At 41.5% G+C, this 16,679-nt stretch overlaps 1 protein-coding gene across 1 annotated transcript in view; it reads left to right on the plus strand.

Annotated features, from left to right (window-relative positions):
• Positions 1-16,038, plus strand: part of NUP42 (nucleoporin 42) — a 100,935-nt gene extending 84,897 nt beyond the window's left edge. The window contains exons 6-7 of the mRNA XM_053714144.1: positions 12,818-12,896; positions 13,360-16,038. Coding sequence (XP_053570119.1) covers positions 12,818-12,896; positions 13,360-14,084 — 804 coding nt within the window. The 3' untranslated portion in view covers positions 14,085-16,038. The remainder of the gene's footprint in view (positions 1-12,817; positions 12,897-13,359) is intronic.
• The last annotated feature ends 641 nt before the right edge of the window (positions 16,039-16,679 follow it).

The raw sequence follows: 16,679 nt of genomic DNA on the forward strand, positions 1-16,679 counted from the left end.
TTATTTTTCATAATGTTGCCCAAGATGATTTATCTAATGAAGGTAGTGGGGATAGCTCTACATCCTCTCCTTCTGTGTCTACACCAGCTTTGCCCGCGCAGGCGACTCCTAGTGCGCCAGTGCTTATTTCTATGCAACAATTATCAGCAGTAGTGGATAATTCTATAGCAAATCTTTTATCCAAACTGCCAGTTTTTCAGAGAAAGCGTGATTGTTCAGTTTTAAATACAGATAAAAAGGATGAACAATCAGACGCTGACGATCGGAATTGGCTGTGAGGGAAGGGCTGTCTGAGGGTGAAATTTCAGACTCAGGAAAAATTTCTCAACAGGCAGAACCTGATCTAGTGGCATTTAAGTTTAAGCTAGAACATCTCCGCGCTTTGCTTAAGGATGTATTAGCTACTCTGGATGACTGTGATTCCATGGTAGTACCAGAGAAGTTGTGCAAATTGGACACATTTTTAGAGGTCCCAGTGCACGACGACGCTTTTCCAATACCTAAGAGGGTAGCGAACATAGTGGAAAAGCAGTGGGAGAAGCCAGGTGTACCCTTTGCCCCACCTCCTATATTTAAGAAAATGTTTCCCATAGTAGACCCTAGAAGGGACGCATGGCAAACGGTCCCGAAGGTTGAGGGAGCTGTTTCAACACTAGCGAAGCGCACAACTATTCCTATAGAGGACAGCTGCGCTTACAAAGATCCTATGGATAAAAAATTGGAAGGATTGCTTAAAAAGATTTTTGTTCAGCAAGGGTTCATCCTTCAACCAGCTACGTGTGTTATTACTGTCACTTCAGCGGCGTCCTTTTGGTTCGAAGAACTAGAAAGGTCGCTCCAGAAAGAGACTTCCTATGAAGAAGTCATGGACAGAATTCACGCATTAAAGTTGGCTAATTCCTTTATATTGGATGCCGCCTTTCAAATAACGAAATTGGCGGCGAAAAACTCAGGTTTTGCTATAGTAGCGCGGAGGGCGCTTTGGCTAAAATCCTGGTCGGCAGATGTGTCGTCCAAGACTAAGTTACTGAATATTCCTTTCAAGGGTAAGACCCTTTTTGGGCCGGAATTGAAGGAAATTATTTCAGACATCACTGGGGGTAAGGGCCATGCCCTCCCACAGGATAGGCCTTTTAAGGCTAAGAACAAGTCTAATTTTCGTTCCTTTCGCAATTTCAGGAACGGACCGGCTAATACCTTCTTGTCTAGCGGCAGTTGAGTTAACGCGGCCCAGCCCAAACCCGCTTGGAAACCCATGCAAGGCTGGAACAAGGGTAAACAAACCAAGAAACCTGCTGCTGCTACCAAGACAGCATGAAGGGGTAGCCCCCGATCCAGGACCGGATCTGGTAGGGGGCAGACTATCTCTCTTCGCTTGGGCAAGAGATGTTCTGGATCCCTGGGCACTAGAAATAGTCTCCAAGGGATACCTACTAGACTTCAAGGGACTTCCTCCAAAGGGAAGATTCCACCTGTCTCGCTTATCTTCAGACCAGATAAGGAAACAGGCATTCTTACATTGCGTAAGAGACCTATCAAAGATGGGAGTGATAAACCCAGTCCCCTCCGGGGAACAAGGTCTAGGGTTTTACTCAAACCTGTTTGTGGTTCCCAAAAAAGAGGGAACTTTCAGGCCAATTCTGGATTTAAAGATATTAAACAAGTTCCTCAGAGTTCCATCCTTCAAGATGGAAACCATTCTGACAATCTTGCAGACAATCCAGCAGGGTCAATTTTTGACTACCGTGGATCTGAAGGATGCGTATCTGCATATCCCAATCCACAAATCTCATCATCAGTTCCTGAGGTTCGCCTTTCTGGACAAACATTACCAGTTTGTGGCTCTTCCATTCGGTTTAGCCACCGCTCCCAGAATTTTCACAAAGGTGCTAGGGTCCCTTCTAGCGGTCCTAAGACCGAGGGGCATCGCTGTAGCACCTTATCTAGACGACATCCTAATCCAAGCGTCTCTTTCCAAAGCGAGGGCTCATACAGACATTGTGTTGGCTTTTCTCAGATCTCACGGGTGGAAAGTGAACATAGAAAAAAAGTTCACTGTCACCGTCCACAAGGGTTCCTTTTCTGGGAACAATAATAGATTCTGTGGAAATGAAGATCTTTCTCACAGATGTCAGAAAGACACAGCTTCTAAAAGCTTGTCGAGTTCTTCATTCTATTCCTCAACCCTCCATAGCTCAATGCATGGAAGTAATAGGACTAATGGTCGCAGCAATGGATGTGGTTCCTTTTGCTCGAATTCATCTAAGACCATTACAGCTGTGCATGCTCAATCAGTGGAATGGGGACTATACAGACTTGTCTCCCCAAATTCAAGTAGACCAGGTAACCAGGGACTCACTTCTCTGGTGGTTGACCCAGGATCACCTGTCTCAGGGAATGAGTTTCCGCAGACCGGAGTGGGTCATCGTCACGACCAACGCCAGCCTCTTGGGGTGGGGCGCGGTCTGGGACTCTCTGAAAGCTCAGGGCCTATGGTCGCGGGAAGAGTCGCTTCTCCCGATAAACATTTTGGAACTAAGAGCTATATTCAATGCGCTCCTGGCTTGGCCTCAGCTAGCGGAAGCCAGGTTCATAAGATTTCAGTCGGACAACATAACGACTGTTGCGTACATCAATCATCAGGGGGGAACAAAGAGTTCCCTAGCGATGAAGGAAGTAACCAAGATAATCCAATGGGCAGAGAATCACTCCTGCCATCTATCTGCTATTCACATCCCAGGAGTAGACAACTGGGAGGCGGACTATTTGAGTCGTCAGACTTTCCATCCGGGGGAGTGGGAACTCCATCCGGAGGTCTTTGCTCAGTTAACCCAATTATGGGGCATTCCAGACATGGATCTAATGGCGTCCCGTCAGAACTTCAAGATTCCTTGCTACGGGTCCAGATCCAGGGATCCCAAGGCGACTCTAGTGGATGCATTAGTGGCGCCTTGGTCGTTCAACCTAGCATATGTGTGTTTCCACCGTTTCCTCTCCTCCCCAGGCTCATAGCCAGGATCAAACAGGAGAAGGCCTCGGTGATTCTGATAGCTCCTGCGTGGCCACGCAGGACTTGGTATGCAGACCTGGTGAATGTCATCGGCTCCACCATGGAAGCTACCTTTTGAGACAGGACCTTCTAGTACAAGGTCCATTCGAACATCCCAATCTAGTTTCTCTGCAGCTGACTGCTTGGAAATTGAACGCTTGATTTTATCCAAGCGTGGGTTTTCAAATTCTGTGATTGATACTCTGGTCCAAGCCAGAAAACCCGTGACTAGAAGGATTTACCATAAAATATGGAAAAAATATATCTGTTGGTGTGAATCCAAAGGATTCTCCTGGAGTAAGATTAAAATTCCAAAGATTCTCTCCTTTCTCCAAGAAGGTTTGGATAAAGGATTGTCAGCTAGTTCTCTAAAAGGACAGATTTCTGCATTATCCGTCTTGTTGCACAAACGACTGGCAGCTTTGCCAGATGTACAAGCTTTTGTTCAGGCTTTGGTTAGAATCAAGCCTGTTTACAGACCCATGACTCCTCCTTGGAGTCTAAATTTAGTTCTTTCAGTTCTTCAAGGGGTTCTGTTTGAACCTTTACATTCCATAGATATCAAGTTACTATCTTGGAAAGTTCTGTTTTTGGTTGCTATTTCTTCTGCTAGAAGAGTTTCTGAATTATCTGCTTTGCAGTGTGATCCACCCTATCTGGTGTTCCATTTAGATAAGGTTGTTTTGCGTACTAAGCCTGGTTTTCTTCCAAAAGTTGTTTCCAACGAGAACATCAACCAGGAAATAGTTGTTCCTTCTTTGTGTCCGAATCCAGTTTCAAAGAAGGAACGTTTATTACACAATTTAGATGTTGTTCGTGCTTTAAAGTTCTATTTAGAAGCAACTAAAGATTTTAGACAAACCTCATCCTTGTTTGTCGTTTACTCTGGTAAGAGGAGAGGTCAAAAAGCTACTGCTACCTCTCTCTCTTTCTGGCTGAAAAGCATTATTCGCTTGGCTTATGAGACTGCCGGACGGCAGCCTCCTGACCGTATCACAGCTCACTCTACTAGGGCTGTGGCTTCCACATGGGCCTATAAGAACGAGGCTTCTGTTGACCAGATATGTAAGGCAGCGACTTGGTCTTCTCTGCACACTTTAGCCAAATTCTACAAATTTGATATTTTTGCTTCTTCGGAGGCTATTTTTGGGAGAAAGGTTTTGCAAGCCGTGGTGCCTTCTGTTTAGGTAACCTGATTTGCTCCCTCCCTTCATCCGTGTCCTAAAGCTTTGGTATTGGTTCCCACAAGTAATGGATGACGCCGTGGACCGGACACACCAATGTTGGAGAAAACAGAATTTATGCTTACCTGATAAATTACTTTCTCCAACGGTGTGTCCGGTCCACGGCCCGCCCTGGTTTTTTTTTTAATCAGGTTGAAATTTTTTTTCTTTATACACTACAGTCACCACGGCACCCTATAGTTTCTCCTTTTTCTCCTAACCGTCGGTCGAATGACTGGGGGGCGGAGCCAGAGGGGGAGCTATATGGACAGCTCTTGCTGTGTGCTCTCCTTGCTTTTCCCTGTGGGGGAGAACATTTCCCACAAGTAATGGATGACGCCGTGGACCGGACACACCGTTGGAGAAAGTAATTTATCAGGTAAGCATAAATTCTTTTTCTCCAACATAGGTGTGTCCGGTCCACGGCGTCATCCTTACTTGTGGGATATTCTCTTCCCCAACAGGAAATGGCAAAGAGCCCAGCAAAGCTGGTCACATGATCCCTCCCAGGCTCCGCCTACCCCAGTCATTCTCTTTGCCGTTGTACAGGCAACATCTCCACGGAGATGGCTTAGAGTTTTTTAGTGTTTAACTGTAGTTTTTATTATTCAATCAAGAGTTTGTTATTTTAAAATAGTGCTGGTATGTACTATTAACTCAGAAACAGAAAAGAGATGAAGATTTCTGTTTGTATGAGGAAAATGATTTTAGCACCGTAACTAAAATCCATGGCTGTTCCACACAGGACTGTTGAGAGCAATTAACTTCAGTTGGGGGAACAGTGTGCAGTCTCTTACTGCTTGAGGTATGACACATTCTAACAAGACGATGTAATGCTGGAAGCTGTCATTTTCCCTATGGGATCCGGTAAGCCATGTTTATTAAGATAGTAAATAAGGGCTTCACAAGGGCTTATTAAGACTGTAGACTTTTTCTGGGCTAAATCGATTCATTATTAACACATATTTAGCCTTGAGGAATCATTTATTCTGGGTATTTTGATATGATTATATCGGCAGGCACTGTTTTAGACACCTTATTCTTTAGGGGCTTTCCCTAATCATAGTCAGAGCCTCATTTTCGCGCCGGTATGGCGCACTTGTTTTTGAGGACAGCATGGCATGCAGCTGCATGTGTGTGGAGCTCTGATACATAGAAAAGTCTTTCTGAAGGCATCATTTGGTATCGTATTCCCCTTTGGGCTTGGTTGGGTCTCAGCAAAGCAGATTCCAGGGACTGTAAAGGGGTTAAATATAAAAACGGCTCCGGTTCCGTTATTTTAAGGGTTAAAGCTTCCAAATTTGGTGTGCAATACTTTTAAGGCTTTAAGACACTGTGGTGAAATTTTGGTGAATTTTGAACAATTCCTTCATACTTTTTCGCAATTGCAGTAATAAAGTGTGTTTAGTTTAAAATTTAAAGTGACAGTAACGGTTTTATTTTAAAACGTTTTTTGTGCTTTGTTATCAAGTTTATGCCTGTTTAACATGTCTGAACTACCAGATAGATTGTGTTCTGACTGTGGGGAAACCAAGGTTCCTTCTCATTTAACTATATGTATTTTATGTCATAAAAAAATTTAGTAAAAATGATGCCCAAGATGATTCCTCAAGTGAGGGGAGTAAGCATGGTACTGCATCATCCCCTCCTTCGTCTACACCAGTCTTGCCCATACAGGAGGCCCCTAGTACATCTAGTGCGCCAATACTCCTTACTATGCAACATTTAACGGCTGTAATGGATAATTCTATCAAAAACATTTTAGCCAATATGCCCACTTATCAGCGAAAGCGCGACTGCTCTGTTTTAGTAAATTCTGTAGAGCATGAGAACGCTGATGATATGGTTTCTGAAGGGCCCCTACACCAGTCTGAGGGGGCCAGGGAGGTTTTGTCTGAGGGAGAAATTTCAGATTCAGGAAACATTTCTCAACAAGCTGAACCTGATGTGATTACTTTTAAATTTAAGTTGGAACATCTCCGCGCTCTGCTTAAGGAGGTGTTATCCAATTTGGATGATTGTGATTATCTGGTCATTCCAGAACCACTATGTAAAATGGAAAAGTTCTTAGAGGCCCCGGGGCCCCCCGAAGCTTTTCCTATATCCAAGCGGGTGGCGTACATTGTTAGTAAAGAATGGGACAGGCCCGGTATACCTTTAGTACCTCCCCCCATATTTAAAAAATTGTTTTCCTATAGTCGACCCCAGAAAGGACTGATGGCAGACAGTCCCCAAGGTCGAGGGGGCGGTTTCTACTCTACACAAGCGCGCCACTATACCCATAGAAGATAGTTGTGCTTTCCAAGATCCTATGGATAAAAAATGAGAAGGTCTGCTAAAAAAAGATGTTTGTTCAGCAAGGTTCCCTTCTACAACCAATTGCATGCATTGTCCCTGTCACTGCAGCCGCGTGTTTCTAGTTTGATGAGCTAGGAAAGGCGATTATTAGTAATTCTTCTTCTTATGAGGAGATTATGGACAGAATTCGTGCTCTTAAATTGGCTAATTCTTTCACCCTAGACGCCACCTTGCAATTGGCTAGGTTAGCGGCGAAAAAATTCTGGGTTTGCTATTGTGGCGCAGAGCGCTTTGGTTAAAATCTTGGGCAGCGGATGCGTCTTCCAAGAACAAATTGCTTGACATTCCTTTCAAGGGGAAAACACTCTTTGGCCCTGACTTGAAAGAGATTATCTCTGATATCACTGGGGGCAAGGGCCACGCCCTTCCTCAGGATAGGTCTTTTCAAGACCAAAAATAAACCTAAGTTTCGTCCCTTTCGCAGAAACGGATCAGCCCCAAGGGCTACGTCCTCTAAGCAGGAAGGTAATACTTCTCAAGCCAATCCAGCCTGGAGACCTATGCAAGGCTGGAACAAAGGAAAGCAGGCCAGGAAACCTGCCACTGCTACCAAGACAGCATGAAATGCGGGCCCCCGATCCGGGACCGGATCTGGTGGGGGGCAGACTCTCTCTCTTCGCTCAGGCTTGGGCAAGAGATGTTCTGGATCCTTGGGCGCTAGAAATAGTCTCCCAAGGTTATTCTCTGGAGTTCAAGGGGCTTCCTCCAAGGGGGAGGTTCCACAGGTCTCAGTTGTCTTCAGACCACATAAGAAGACAGGCATTCTTACATTGGGTAGAAGACCTGCTAAAAATGGGAGTGATTCATCCTGTTCCATTAGGAGAACAAGGGATGGGGTTCTACTCCAATCTGTTCATAGTTCCCAAAAAAGAGGGAACGTTCAGACCAATCTTAGATCTCAAGATCTTGAACAAGTTTCTCAAGGTTCCATCGTTCAAGATGGAAACCATTCGAACACTTCTTCCTTCCATCCAGGAAGGTCAATTCATGACCAAGGTGGATTTCAAGGATGCGTATCTACATATTCCTATCCACAAGGAACATCATCGGTTCCTAAGGTTTGCATTCCTGGACAAGCATTTCCAGTTCGTGGCGTTTTCTTTCGGATTAGCCACTGCTCCTAGGATTTTCTCATAGGTACTAGGGTCCCTTCTGGCGGTGCTAAGACCAAGGGGCATTGCTGTAGTACCTTACTTGGACGACATTCTGATTCGAACGTCGTCCCTTCCTCAAGTAAAGGCTCACACGGACATTGTCCTGGCCTTTCTCCGATCTCACGGATGGAAAGTGAACGTGGAAAAGAGTTCTCTATCTCCGTCAACGAGGGTTCCCTTCTTGGGAACTATAATAGACTCCTTAGAAATGAGGATTTTTCTGACAGAAGCCAGAAAAACAAAACTTCTAGACTCTTGTCGGATACTTCATTCCGTTCCTCTTCCTTCCATAGCGCAGTGCATGGAAGTGATAGGTTTGATGGTAGCGGCAATGGACATAGTTCCTTTTGTGCGCATTCATCTAAGACCATTACAACTGTTCATGCTCAGTCAGTGGAATGGGGACTATTTAAGTAAATCAGAGGACCAGAGACTCATTCCGTTGGTGGCTGTCCCTGGACAACCTGTCACAAGGGATGACCTTCCGCAGACCAGAGTGGGTCATTGTCACGACCGACGCCAGTCTGATGGGCTGGGGCGCGGTCTGGGGATCCCTGAAAGCTCAGGGTCTTTGGTCTCGGGTAGAATCTCTTCTACCGATAAATATTCTGGAACTGAGAGCGATATTCAATGCTCTCAAAGCTTGGCCTCAGCTAGCGAGGGCCAAGTTCATACATCAACCATCAGGGGGGAACAAGGAGTTCCCTAGCGATGGAAGAAGTGACCAAAATCATTCTATGGGCGGAGTCTCACTCCTGCCACCTGTCTGCTATCCACATCCCAGGAGTGGAAAATTGGGAAGCGGATTTTCTGAGTCGTCAGACATTGCATCCGGGGGAGTGGGAACTCCATCCGGAAATCTTTGCCCAAGTCACTCAACCGTGGGGCATTCCAGACATGGATCTGATGGCCTCTCGTCAGAACTTCAGAGTTCCTTACTACGGGTACAGATCCAGGGATCCCAAGGCGGCTCTAGTGGATGCACTAGTAGCACCTTGGACCTTCAAACTAGCTTATGTGTTCCCGCCGTTTCCTCTCATCCCCAGGCTGGTAGCCAGGATCAATCAGGAGAGGGCGTCGGTGATTTTGATAGCTCCTGCGTGGCCACGCAGGACTTGGTATGCAGATCTGGTGAATATGTCATCGGCTCCACCATGGAAGCTACCTTTGAGACGAGACCTTCTTGTTCTAGGTCCGTTCGACCCACTCCAGCTGACTGCTTGGAGATTGAACGCTTGATCTTATCAAAGCGAGGGTTCTCAGATTCTGTTATTAATACTCTTGTTCAGGCCTGAAAGCCTGTAACCAGAAAAATTACCACATAATTTGGTATATCTGTTGGTGTGAATCTGCAGGATTCCCTTGGGACAAGGTTAAGATTCCTAAGAGTCTATCCTTCCTTCGAGAAGGATTGGAAAAAGGATTATCTGCAAGTTCCTTGATGGGACAGATTTCTGCCTTGTCTGTGTTACTTCACAAAAAGCTGGCAGCTGTGCCAGATGTTCTAGCCTTTGTTCAGGCTCTGGTTAGAATCAAGCCTGTTTACAAAATTTTGACTCCTCCTTGGAGTCTCAACCTAGTTCTTTCAGTTCTTCAGGGGGTTCCGTTTGAACCCTTACATTCCGTTGATATTAAGTTATTATCTTGGAAAGTTTTGTTTTTGGTTGCAATTTCTTCTGCTAGAAGAGTTTCAGAATTATCTGCTCTGCAGTGTTCTTCTCCTTATCTGGTGTTCCATGCAGATAAGGTGGTTTTGCGTACTAAACCTGGTTTTCTTCCAAAAGTTGTTTCTAACAAAAACATTAACCAGGAGATAGTTGTGCCTTCTTTGTGTCCTAATCCAGTTTCAAAGAAGGAACGTTTGTTGCACAACTTGGATGTAGTTCGTGCTCTCAAATTTTACTTAGCAGCTACTAAGGATTTCAGACAAACTTCGTCTTTGTTGTTTATTCTGGTAAACGGAGAGGTCGAAAAAGCAACTTCTACCTCTCTCTCCTTCTGGATTAAAAGCATTATCCGATTGGCTTATGAGACTGCCGGACGGCAGCCTCCTGAAAGAATCACAGCTCACTCCACTAGGGCTGTGGCTTCCACATGGGCCTTCAAGAACGAGGCTTCTGTTGATCAGATATGTAAGGCAGCGACTTGGTCTTCACTGCACACTTTTTCTAAATTTTACAAATTTGATACTTTTGCTTCTTCTGAGGCTATTTTTTGGGAGAAAGGTTTTGCAAGCCGTGGTGCCTTCCATTTAGGTGACCTGATTTGCTCCCTCCCTTCATCCGTGTCCTAAAGCTTTGGTATTGGTTCCCACAAGTAAGGATGACGCCGTGGACCGGACACACCTATGTTGGAGAAAACAGAATTTATGTTTACCTGATAAATTACTTTCTCCAACGGTGTGTCCGGTCCACGGCCCGCCCTGGTTTTTTTAATCAGGTCTGATAATTTATTTTCTTTAACTACAGTCACCACGGTAACATATGGTTTCTCCTATGCAAATATTCCTCCTTAACGTCGGTCGAATGACTGGGGTAGGCGGAGCCTGGGAGGGATCATGTGACCAGCTTTGCTGGGCTCTTTGCCATTTCCTGTTGGGGAAGAGAATATCCCACAAGTAAGGATGACGCCGTGGACCGGACACACCGTTGGAGAAAGTAATTTATCAGGTAAACATAAATTCTGTTTTTTTCACCACTAGAGGGTGTTAGTTCATGTGTTTCATATAGATAACACTGTGCTCATGCACGTGAAGTTATCTGGGAGCAGGCACTGATTGGCTAAACTGCAAGTCTGTCAAAAGAACTGAAATAAAGGGGCAGTTTGCAGAGGCTTAGATACAAGATAATCACAGAGGTTAAAAGTATATTATTATAACTGTGTTGGTTATGCAAAATTGGGGAATGGGTAATAAAGGGATTATCTATCGTTTAAAACAATAAAAATTCTGGTGTAGACTTTCCCTTTAACAGTAGCAGCTTACTATGAAACACAACTTTAAGCAATCAAACTTGTAGACAACCACTGTATGAGATAATGTTGCTCTTAAATATAGATTAAATTATAAACTGGAAATGGAATGATCTAATCCATATTACGTTAACCCTCTCTGAAGACTGGGTCAAACCTGTCCGTATAAAACCACAGCTTACGAGTGTTAAAAGTTCAAACAGGGGCACTATTGGGAAATCAAGTCCCTTTTTTTTTTTTTTTTTTTTTTTTTTTTTATGTTAGCAGTAGTGCGGGGATCCATTAACAATCCGGAACAAAATTGTGGTGATTGATATTGTAATGTTCGGTATTTATCCCTTGCATGCCAAGTAGTGAGTGCGATACTATCAAGCCATAATGCCGCTTGGGGGAAGATACTTTTTTTATTTATTTATTGGTGTATAAAATACTTAGTAATAACTATGTTGGCGCAAGCCAGACCGCTACAGAGTGCAAGAGTGATGTATTTACTCTTGTAAGAGAATGTGAACAAGATCATTGCATAAATTTTCACTGTCAAGTTTTGAAAGCCAGAGATATAACTACATGTGCCAGATCATTGTCACTTGTCAAAATGGCTAATGTATATTGAAAATAGATGCAAACTCAGGTTAATGCATCTCATCTACTTTAAAGGAGTTTTAACTGACAGCAGCTTTTGAGTATGGCTATTTGCCGAAACGCGTCAGCTGTGTATTGCTGACTCCTCCGTTGCTACATACCCTTTTGTGCTGATACTGTGGCATTTTAATGCTTATCGCTTTTGAACAAAGGACTTTTTATCGCAATTTCTGAGTTGGTGCTCCTATCTTTTTTTGCACTTCTACTTTAAAAGAACACAAAGTCAAAATTAAGGTTCAGATAAAGCACTCAATTGTTAACATTTTTTCAATCTTCATTATTAAAATGTGCGCAATCTTTTTATATGCACACTTTGAGGCACCAACGCCTACAGAGCATGTGCAAGAATTCAGTATATACGTATATGCATTTTGTAATTGGCTGATGGCTGTCACATGATGCAGGAGGAAGGAAAATTGAACTTAGGACTATGTTCTGTATTGTTGCAAACTCTGCTGCTATATAGTGCTCAGTGAATGTCCACACTCCTATGGTATTCTGTTATGAAAGGAAGTTCAATTTCAATAAAGAATACCAAGAGAGTGGTGTTGTCCTCAGTATAATATTTGTAAAGCACGGACATCCCTTAAGACATCAAGGGAGGAAATTGTAGGAGAGAGGAAGTACATATGATTTTTGCGCCCAACTTTGAAAAGGAGAATCATGGTTGTGTAGTACTTTGACCTAAATTTCTCCTCTAAATGAGGGAAATCTTTAAAGGGACAGTAAATAAATGTTAGACACATTGATGTGTTCTAAGCAAATCTTATGATAATAATATTAAGATGTATATTTTTTTTAGATTACATTGTTTAAATATCAAAGTAATAAGTGTAAAGTTTTAGTATCCATTAAGTAATGGGTGCCACTGTTTTGTATCCTAGGTTTCCCTGGACTAATAGCCATGTCTCTTATCACTTCTGCAGAGGCTCGTTAGGTACAGTTATCAGCGAGCTTCTACAGTAATAAGATCATAGTGTCAATAATAAATATCAAGGAGATTACATGTGCATGAATACTCTTAAGAAAAAAAAAATCTAGAAGAAAGTACACACAGCTTCACAGCTTCGTTGTGGGGGTGCACATGACTTGATTTGTCCTCCAATAAGATTATAGCGCAGGAGTTGATTTGACGTTTAGGAGACATTAAGAACACTGAGGAGCTAGCCAGAGATTATTTTAAATAGGGATTTATCTAGAAGAATTTTATGAGCCAGATATATACAAACTCCAAGATAAACAAAATTATGAGCAGAACTCCATAATAAAAAAAGAAATTCTTCTTTATTAGAATATAATTAATATAAATATATATATTCCTGCATTATATGTATTGTTACATGAAAATGAACCATAACATCTGCTCTACTCACTTGGCATACTGTATGTTCTATATTATAGATCATTTCTGTTTCTTTCAGATTAATGAATTAACCAGCGCTCCCACTAATAACGCTACTGGATTTGGTGGAATACAACAGTCTGCCTTTGGATCTTCTAGTAAGTTACAATATACTAGAAAAAAACAGGTTCTTCCTAAAGGGGAAATGTTAAGTGTGTTCTGTTAAAAGCAGGTAGACTGCAGTGAATACATTATTATTAGATAAAGTTCACAAATTAAATCTGCCTTCAGACTGATAGAAACAAGGTAACGCCAACTAAAAAAATGTAAAGCTTGAAAAGGGTCAATTTTCGTAACATTTATTTTTTCCTGAAGACTTGTTTTGTACGTAAGCAATATTTATTTATTTAACCCCTTAGTGACCGTTAAGGACCAGGGTTGTTTTTACATTTTCTGCAGTGTTTGTGTTTAGCTGTAATTTTCCTCTTACTCATTTACTGTACCCACACATATTATATACCGTTTTTCTCACCATTAAATGGACTTTCTAAAGATACCATTATTTTATTATATCATAATTTACTATAAAAAAAGAGTGTTTGATTTTTTTTCTTCTTTTAGACTTTTCCACCAGCGGAGGAGTGCCATCTGCTTCCACTTTCAGCTTCAAACCAGAGGCAGGACTTGCCCAATCTTCTAGTGCCCCCGCCAGCTCCGCTTTGCCATCGTTTGGTAGTAAACCCACAGCTGCTTCATTTTCCTTTGCAGCATCTACTGCTTCCACTGTTCAAGGATTTGGAACATCATCTTTTACGAATACAGCTCCAACAACTACAGGTTTTGGTGGCTTTGCCGGGTCTAAAGTGACTCCAGGTTTTGGTGCTGCTCCAAGCACAACGGGGTCTGCAAGTTTTGGAGGACTTCCTAATACAACTCTTGGTACAAGTTTAGGCTCAGTTCCTGGCATTACTGCAGCCCCAACTTTTGGAGGAGTTTCTGGCACATCAGCAACTCAGGGATTTGGTGTAGTGCCTACTACTATAGCTGGAGTATTTGGAGGAGCTTCTGATGCTACCGTTAGTTCTGGATTTGGAAGTAATAGATCTTCAGTTGCTGATATTTTTAAGCCTAAAAACATAACCTCATCTAGTACCTCCATATCAGGACAGCCATTTGGACCCTCAGCCAGTGGTGTGCCAGCCACTGCTGACAGTAGCACAAGCAATGCCTTATATACTCCTAGAACTGAGCTCTCTGCAGAAGACATCCTTCAATTTGAGTCCAAGAAGTTTACACTGGGACAAATTCCTTTGCAACCTCCACCAGCAGAGATCCTTATTGTTTAAATGAAATGTTTTCACACACATTATTAATTCAGTCATTTCTCAACTCTACCTTTCCAGTACTGTATTGAGAAACTCTAAGAGATAACCCGATTCTTTGTAAGTGTGGACACAAACTAAGGGTAAAAAACAAGCGTGATCCCTACTACACACAATAAATAGTTATAATACAGTGGTATAAACGGCTTTATTTATTTTGTAAACACATTACAATGGAATCCCATGACAACAGTAAAGCAAGACCGTATATATAGATGAATAAAATATACGAAAAAATATCCATGCGAGTGAAATTCTAGTTCTGAGAAGTGTTTAGCTTCTATCCAAGTTATATCCAAGTATAGAGAAATGCTCCCTAAGTGAGGCTTTGTGAAAATCTTTGTAGATATATCTTCTCTTGTTTGTATGTACCTAATTAAACATTGCTCCATAATTGATATCATATTAACTCTTATTGTCAAAATTAGTTGTTTATCTTGTCAATAGTATTAACTATTTGTATATTCCTACTATCAATAGTACTATATGTCATTCCAACAGCAGCTAGATTCTATTGTTATAATCATTTTTTAGTATATAGTTCATCAAGCTCCCCTTATTGTTTCTTATCATTATAATTCACAGCAGTTCAGAGGAACTACTGATTTTTAGGGTAGTAGCTTTATCTCATTAGTTTTGTTTTTGGTGCACTTACTCTTTATTTGTTTTTAGTTTCCATAATTGATATATATAATTAACTTCAAAAACAACTTTGATATAACGTAATTTTATTATTAAAATTTAAAACTACTTTTTGTAAGAAGTTTATACCATCTATTGTATGTCTATATATAATGTCCTGTTTTACTGTGCCCAAAGATTGTAACTTTAAAAAAAAATTAAAACATGCTTATATAACTTTCTATTGTATCTGACCTTTAGCTGAGGGCTGATTTGCTGTATTATTTAACTATCCATTATGCATGAATTGGATTTTTAATGATTTGCCTATTTTAGTTATTGAACCACTGATTATCTGATCCATGAAAAATCCTCATTCTGTTACTTGAGGATTGACGTTAAAGGGATAGAAAGGTCAAAATGAATTGTGCATTTCAATCTGAAATAGAAGCATGTTTGCACTATACTTGCTTTAGCAAAAATGCTTCTCATAAAAGTTATAACAGTTTTTTTCAGCATACGCACATATCCTTTCAGGGCCCATGCACCAGCATTCAAACACCACACTTTCTTAGATAGTTGGCAGTGGCTTGTATGACACAAATTACTTATTCAGAAGCAATACAAACCACCGCCAGCTCTCTGAGCATGCATGGTGTTCAAATACCAGTGTATGGGCCCTCACAGGATATGTGCGTATGCCACAGAAAAACTCTAATCACTTTTATTAGCATTTTGTCTAATGGAAGTATATTGCAAAACTACTTAAATTTCAAATTGAAATGCACCAATGCATATTTAAATTTTGAACTTTCTATCCCTTTAAGAAACATTCTATGAGAAATTATTTTTATATTTTTTGAACACACAATAATGCTTGCATTTTAACTGCTGCTTCATAAACAAGTCCCACACTTACTCTCTCAGTTGTACATATACTGTATTTTGTATGCATCCTTTTCATAATGATGTTAGAGGGAGCACTGAATTAAGAGATCAGATTAGCTTGCCTTTGTGTCATTATAAAGTTTAAATTATTTTGTCATTTGTTCTTGAAACTGTTTTAATAAATGTTTTAAACAAAGCTTTTAATAATATAAATATCTTGAATGCGCACTGGGTTAAGTTTGTGTTTATGTCCATAGCTAAAAAAAAAAACAAACAAAAAAAAAACGCGTCTGAGCCCAAGCAATAATAGTCTACCAAAAGTAGTATATCCTGTTTCTCTGCCTTTTGGTATAGAATGGTAATTTCTGTAATTTAACTAAGACTGTTAATAAAGTTAAAAACAAATGTATACTATGTTTTACTGTCTGCATATATACCACTGACTGCTAATGTTGCTAAAAGGATTTTAAATATATTGAAACCATATCTTTGGGTAGTAAATCCACAATAAAATGCATATGATTTCTGTAACTTCATGGTAATGCTAAGCATTTATAATCTGAATATAGTCTGGGGTTTTGCCGTTTCTCTCGTTCAGAGAGGGATTGCCTGGTATTTCAGGGGTGGACTGCAATGTTAAGTCAGGATCAGACTGATATGCTACGGGAAAGTTCTTCTCTGTGAAAGGCACATGTTGAGCAAAAAGAGGCTGCTTCTTGGGTGGTAACTAGCCATAGAACAAGCTATTATGCTATTGTTTGTTCCCAGGTTGAGCGCTTCTCTCTATTATTTATGCAAATTATGAATCTTAGGGAAGTCTCCCTAAGCGTGATGTGGGAATCCAGACGTGGCCCTGTTACTCAGTGTGCCTAGAGGGATATGGCTGCACCTCACTGAGGAGGCCCACGATAGGCCGAAACATACATCTTGGGTTTTGCCGTTTCTCTTGTTCAAAGAGGGATTGCCTGGTATTTCGGGCCTGTACTGTACTGTACTGGTAAGTCAGGATCAGACTGATATGCTACAGCAAGTTTTTTTCTCTGTGCAAGG

Source organism: Bombina bombina, chromosome 5 (assembly GCF_027579735.1).
Source record: "Bombina bombina isolate aBomBom1 chromosome 5, aBomBom1.pri, whole genome shotgun sequence".
Taxonomy (NCBI): Eukaryota; Metazoa; Chordata; class Amphibia; order Anura; family Bombinatoridae; genus Bombina; species Bombina bombina.